At 64.8% G+C, this 6,665-nt stretch overlaps 1 protein-coding gene across 1 annotated transcript in view; it reads right to left on the bottom strand.

Annotated features, from left to right (window-relative positions):
- The window catches only part of SPPL2B (signal peptide peptidase like 2B), a 95,934-nt gene that overhangs the window by 81,463 nt on the left and 7,806 nt on the right, over positions 1-6,665 (bottom strand). Inside the window, exons 3-9 of the mRNA XM_011997481.1 lie at positions 6,067-6,249; positions 4,810-4,899; positions 4,460-4,599; positions 3,722-3,864; positions 3,517-3,613; positions 2,700-2,816; positions 571-652 (exon numbers count right to left, since the gene is read on the bottom strand). Coding sequence (XP_011852871.1) covers positions 571-652; positions 2,700-2,816; positions 3,517-3,613; positions 3,722-3,864; positions 4,460-4,599; positions 4,810-4,899; positions 6,067-6,249 — 852 coding nt within the window. The remainder of the gene's footprint in view (positions 1-570; positions 653-2,699; positions 2,817-3,516; positions 3,614-3,721; positions 3,865-4,459; positions 4,600-4,809; positions 4,900-6,066; positions 6,250-6,665) is intronic.

Below are 6,665 nucleotides of genomic sequence, written 5' to 3'. Positions count from 1 at the left end.
CCTCCTCCCGGGAGGAAGCCTTTAAAGGAACCCCGCAGAGCGCCAGTGCTGGGCCGCACCATGCAGGAGCAGCTCTGGAAGCAACATCAGGTCGGGATTTAAAGACAAAAGTTAGGCTTTCAGAGTCTCCATGTAACAGGAAGGAGGGGCAGAGGGTGGAGGCCCATGCCACGCCGGGCCGGCTCTGGGGATACAGGGGGCCGTCCCAAGCATCAAATGCCGCTCGCTTTGGGTCCCGTGGGGCCCTCACGGGAATGTGGCCGCCTGGGGCTTGACCACGGAGGCCAGTTCCTTCAGCCCTATTCCACCGCTCTCCCCACCACCTCATGCAGACATATGAGTTGCCCCTGCCGGGACCACCGCCCCGCAGTCACCCACCCAGGCCGCCTCGGCAGGGGCTTTGGGACCCAATCTTCAAGCCCCACCCTTCACAACAGGCCTAGGTGCCCGTAGCCAGGGCAGTGAGCAGGAGCACAGACCTGCAAGGACCACAGCCCCACATGGGCCAGGCTGGGGGGAAGGCCCCCTGCCACCCACGCTGCCCCATAGCCGCACCCTCCCCGCGCTCACCTTGAAGGTGGGCAGACGGATGGTCTTCAGCATGTAGAGGCAGAAGGCGATGCCCAGGGCGTCCTGGAGGACCCAGGCCCACCTGCAAGACACAGCAGCATCCCTGCTGGGGTGGAGGCCGGCTGACCACCCAGGACGCCGCCTCCCACGAGCCACACACAGGGCCTTCGCTCTCAGGCAGCAGGCGGCCCTGCTGCACTTCCACCTGCCCAGGGGGCGACCCTGAGGACCCCAGACCTGTGGGAGGACCCCTGCTGTTACAACTCCAGCAGGGCGGGCGGCACAGGCCCCACCCCAGGGCCCCCCTGCAGAAGCAGGTAGAGGAGCCCACCACTCTGCAGCCAGGACGGTGGACACAGGCCTGGCCAGCTGCGTCCCCTCAGTCACTGTCCCCGGATGGTGGGTGCCAGGCTGGAGGCAGCGGCCAGGCAGAGGGTGCATGTGCAGCAGGGCTCGGGCACTGACCCCCTCCAAACTGTTTTTGTTTTTGAGATGAAGTCTCACTCGGTCGCCCAGGCTGGAGTTTGGTGACACAATCTTGACTCACTGCAGCCTCCACCTTCCAGGTTCAACAATTCTGCTTCAGCCTCCTGAGGAGCTGGGATCACAGGCGCCCACCACAATGCCAGGCAGATTTTTTTTGCATTTTTGGTAGAGATGGGGTTGTCATGTTGGCCAGGTTGGTCTCAAACTCCTGACCTCAAGTGATCTGCCCGCCTTGGCCTCCCAAAGTGCTGGGATTACAGGCACGAGCCATCGCGCCCAAACTGTTTATTAAAGTAAAACTTGTGCCACACCAAGTTTCCTTGCAGAACCTCTGGGTCCACAGTGGGTGGGGCTGCCATGCAGTTGGTGCCCTGGAGCAAAGCACAGAACCGCCTCCTGAACAAGGCCACAGCCCTGCAGCCAGCCGCAACCTTGACTCTCTCCCGGCCCCATGAAGCCCCAGCGTCTCGCTGGCCCCTGCCCCCATCGAGGCTCTGCCTGCCACTTGCTGGACGAGCTGCCCAGCGTTCCTCAGCGTCTCAAACATCAAAGGTTCATTTGAAAATGGGATAAAAACATCCCCCGGGCAGGGCGGCTGCTAAGAACAGAGGCCTCCATGGAGACGCTGGAACAGTCAATTCCAGGCGCCACACGCCACAAGCACCCAGAGAACTGTGGCCAGTTATTTTTTCTGATTTTATGTTATTTTTTAAATAAGAGAGGGGCTCTCGCTTGTTGCCCAGGCTGGTCTTGAACTCCTGGGTAAAGTGATGGTCCTGCCTTGGCCTCCCAAATGTTGGGATCCCAGCCATGAGCCCCTGCGCCCAGCTGACTGCGGCCTGCTCTAACTTCATGTGACGGAATGAGTTTCCTGGCTTGGAAATAACTGAAAGGATTCATTTTCCCTTTGTGTACAAAGGATTCAAAATATTTTCACGTCTTCCTTCTGCCAGTTAAACGTGCCGCGGCTCCAATACACACCAAAGCCAAGCGCACTTGGCTGCCTCGGGAAAAAGCCGAGAGGAAGCGCCAGACGGTATCAGTGACGGTGGCGGGAGCCAGGCGGGGACAGGCCAGCTCTGTCCTCCCAACACAGTGCCAGGCGCTCGGCCTCGTCAAGGAGGCCCGGACGGCAGGAGGCAGCCACAAGTCCAGGCCGCGTGGGAGCTGAGCAAGGAGGGAGCAGTGCCTGCCCCACCTCCGTCACTGCTCAGAGGCCATGGCAGGCATGACCAAGAGGATCGGCTGCCCTGGAGCCCACACCCTAGTCCTCAGGCCTGCAGTGCGCACGTTGGTGCCAGAGACGGGGACAGCGGGGGACAGACTGGCTCTGGGCAGTGATGCCCTGCACAGGAGTCCCATCCAGGCCTGCTGGAGGACATGGCTCCCGGTCACAGAGGCTCTGGCCTCTCCTCCCAGATTCCAGTCAGGGTTCCCATGGCACCCGGACAAACCCAGGTGAAACGACCCCACGGCCCCATCAGGGCAGCCTGGGGCCAGGGCTTTTCATAACATGGTCCTGAAGCGGCTCCAGGCTGGGGCAGCCTCCAGGGAGGGCAGAGAGTCAGGGCCCCAGGAGCCCCGTGGGAGGGAGCATCTGAGGATGCCACCGCCCGCCGGGGCCCGGGGGAGGCAGCACTTACTGGTCCTCATTGCGGAAGACACCCCACACTACGCTGACAGCCACGCAGAAGAGCGCCAGGAGCAGCATGCGGGCCTGCGGGCGCTTGTGGAAGTAGGGCAGGCTGTTGTTGGGGATCCTGGGGGGCATGGGGCAGTCAGAGCCAAGCCCACCAGCCCCCGGCCTCATTCCACTGCCCACCACCCTCGGGCCCTGCCCAGGCACCCCCTCCAGAGTGGCAGCCCCCACTCTGTCCTCCTTATTAAACTCCACATCCCCGCACGATGACAACAGTAGGCACCCCAAGGGCGGGGCAGAGCCTGGCCCAGACAGGTGCTGGGGGGCCACTGGCTGCACCCACAGAGCCCCCTCACCTGCGCTGCACCCCTCACCCGACGCACCCAGGGACAGCAACCCACAAAGGTCTCCCCTGGGCGAGCCCCGCTTCCTAGACCCAGGTCTGATCTTGCTGGAGACGCCCCGGAGCTCCCTTTACCCGTAAGAGCCAGGCCCAGCTCTGCGCTGTGGGAAACCTTCTGGGTTCCCTGGAGAACCCTGGCGCCCTCCCATGCCCCGGCCAGCCTGCCACCTGGGGCAGCGTTCTGGGGACAAGAGCACCCTCCCCCCGCCACCCCGGTGCCTGGCTGCTGGCGGGCTCCGTTGATAGCTCGCCCGGACTCTGCCCTGCTCCTGGGCCTTGGAACCACAGGCAAGCGCTGAGGAAGCGCCTGCTGTAGACTCTGAGCTACACTGCACCATGGGGGGCTATGGGGCGGCAAAGGGGCCGTGGTCATCACCGCACAGAGTCAGGCACGTCGGGGCCAGCGAGGCAGCCTCACCTGCACTTGCCGAAGGGCAGCCGCCGCACACAGGGCGCCAGGCAGCTGTACAGGCCGGTGGCGGAGGCCAGGCAGAAGATCCCGATGACCACGTACACTGCAGGGGCAGGGCCGTGAGGCCAGGGGCCAGGCCCACACACCACCCTCCCTCCCTCAGGGCCGGCTGCATCTCCACGCCGCGGCCCACCCGCCCGGGGCCGCGCACCGAGGAGGTCATAGAAGTAGTAGAGCAGCACCAGCATGGAGCAGCACATCACCACGAACACGCAGGTCATCACTGGCGTCACGTCCACCGCCTCGTCCTCCTGCTTCTCGGGCCCGTCGTCGCGCTTGTGCTTCATGTACCTTCTTGGGAGACACCATGGGGTCACGGGGCGCTGGGGCCGGCTGGCCTACACGGGGCCCAGGCGTCCACAGCCACCCAGGGGAATGCGGCAGAAAACCCGGGAGCAGGAGGGGACCCGGGGGGGACTGAAGTGCAAGGAACTGCCCCAAACGTCCCCAGGGCAGAGGAGACCACACAGCAGAGGGTGGCCGGGCTCCCGTCCCTGGGTTGGGCTGGGGCGGCCACTAGGCCGGGCCAGAGGCTGCTGTGCGGGCTCTGCATAAAGAGCCCTGGACATGGGGCCTTTCCAGACCCGGGCGGCTGGGCAGGAGAGGGGAGCTAGCCCCAGCCCCCTGCCCGCCCTGCACCTGCCACATCCACACCTGCCCAGCCCCGCACACCCACCGGGTCCCCGGAGCCCACCCCAGCAGGAAAAGAGCCTGATTCTGTCCCAGGACCTCCTGAGGAAGAAAGCAAGGGCTCCACGGGGCGAGCCGTGCCTGCCCAGGCCAAAGCGCTCACTGCTGTTCCGGACGGGAAGACTGGCCGTCCCAGGCCGCGTCAGAGCCGCCCGCCCACCGCCCACCCATCACAGCCCATGCACGGTGCAAAACTCACTTCTTCACGTCCCGACTCCCGGCCCAGTAGCCGCCGATGGCGACAGTGCCCACGGCCATGATGAAGATGATGACCATGTTGTAGTCCAGCACTGGCTCATGAGGCGCGTACAGTGCCACCCTCACCATGCGGCCGAAACGCTGCCTCAAGGAACACACCAGGGGCAGGCATCAGAGCCACCCGCCAGCCACAGGTGGCGTGCAGCGGTGGGCTATGGGGCTGGGGCTGGAGACCCTGGCCTGCAGGGGCCACGCCTCACCCACCACCCCGGCACAAACCCCCCCAGCAGCCAGCCCGAAGCCCCCGCCCCATCTCCTCGGGAGCGCGCGTCTGAGCAGCGGCAGACCTACCCTGAAGATGTCCAACGTGTCTTTGTAGCTGAGCAGGGCCACAGGAATGCCAATCTCATCATATTGCGTCTTATTGCCCCCCGGGGGGACCTGGGGGCCCAGAGGAGGGAGCGGCAGGCATCACCCGCAGCAATGGGTGGGCCCCCAGCTCTGTGCCCATTGCCTCCTCTCCTGGGACCCTCACTCGAGGCTCAGGCCAGGCTGGGGGCGCCTGTCTGCTCCCCCTCTGCACCTGACAGCCTCCGGCCTCCCAGGAGGACCCAAGGACAGGGAGGCCCAAGGGCATCAAGACTTCACCCGACAACAGGGCCCCGGGCCTAAGACAGCCAATCCCTCCCTCAGCCGTGGGACTCCCTAACCGCACACACACGTCCTGAGTGACACTTGTCACAGCCCACGCCTGCCCACTAGGCCACCTTGAGCCCCGCACCCACTGAGGGCCTCTCTCAATGACGACGGCAGCACGTGCAGACGGGGATGACACCCTCGGCTCTGCCCAGCCTGCTCTGGCCTCAGCCCTGAGACCCTGCCCCAGGCCTCCCTAGGTGGCCAGGCTCAGGCTGCAACGCTGGCGGGGGCAGCCCAGAGCCACGGGCAGGGCTGTGAGGGAATTCCTGCACTCCATTTTCTTCTTACCCCAAAACTACACTTCAGGGGCGCTGTGCACCCTGCCCAGCCCAGCAGTCAGCGTGTCCCCTGCTGTGACCAGCCTTGCCAGGCCCCCAGTTCTCAACCACAGCCCGTTTCACAGCAGATGGAAAAGGGGCTGGGCGTCAGGCCACCTGGATAGGACCACACAGGTGAGCACAGCCCCACCGGCTCGAGAGCCAGGGCACCAGGGTCCCCAGAAGGGGCCAGTTCAGGGCCAGGCCATCTGCTCCGCAGAAGACACCCCAATCCCATCCCTATGGAGAGTGTGGTTTCCCTCACCCCAGGGGCTGCTCTAGCACAGGCACCCAACAAGACCACAGCCACAGTTCCACAGCCCCGGCCAGCAGCACAGAAAGAACAGATTCATCTCTGCCCTCCCCACAGCCACACTCAGCCCGGATCCTCCCCACAGCCACACTCAGCCCGGATCCTCCCCACAGCCACACTCAGCCCGGATCCTCCCCACAGCCACACTCAGCCCGGATCCTCCCCACAGAGGGCCTGCCTTTGGCGAGAAATAAGAAGACCAGCCCCTGCCGCTGCTGCCTCCTGCACCCCCCTCCTGCCCCTGAGAGCTGGCTCGGCGGTGGGGGCGCAGGGCCGTACCAGCCTCTCCCTGCTGACGATGAGCAGCCCGCGTGCTCCGCTGCCCTGGGCCAGCCTCACTTTCTCATAGAAGGTGCAGTTCCCCCGGGCCACCAGCGGGATCTGGTTGCCAAAGCCGTGGGCAGGGAGGTCCGCTGCGGAGCAGAGCAGGGAGGCCGTCCAGTTGCGCAACTGCAGGAAAGACTGGAAAGGCCAGGGCACGGTTTCGTCTCACGTGATGTGAGTCACCAGGAGGACCCAGCTGCCCCTTCTCCCACCCGAAGCCTGCGCTGAGTTAGATCTCGGCTCTCGCCTAAAGCCCCGCATGGCCTCGGCCACACCTAGGCAGAGCCATCCCTACGGTGGTTCCCACAGCAGGGCGCTGGGCGACGGGTTGGGCTGCCTCATCTGAGCAGGGCTGGAGTCCTCACAGACAAGGCTGTCCCCTGACACCTGAGCCACCCTGCGAGCCATCACAGCTCACTCAGCAAGACCAAGTGGGTCCCCACCACAGCCCCACCACGGCCAGGCATCTGTGAGAAACGGGAGGGGTTCCAGTGTGCGGAGAACAAGGCCCCGACTCTCAGCGACCTCACAGCCCAGGAAGGAAGCCAAGACAC

The sequence above is a fragment of the Mandrillus leucophaeus genome, unplaced genomic scaffold (assembly GCF_000951045.1).
Source record: "Mandrillus leucophaeus isolate KB7577 unplaced genomic scaffold, Mleu.le_1.0 Scaffold54, whole genome shotgun sequence".
NCBI classification, from domain to species: Eukaryota; Metazoa; Chordata; class Mammalia; order Primates; family Cercopithecidae; genus Mandrillus; species Mandrillus leucophaeus.
This window is presented reverse-complemented; position numbering and strand designations above follow the sequence as displayed.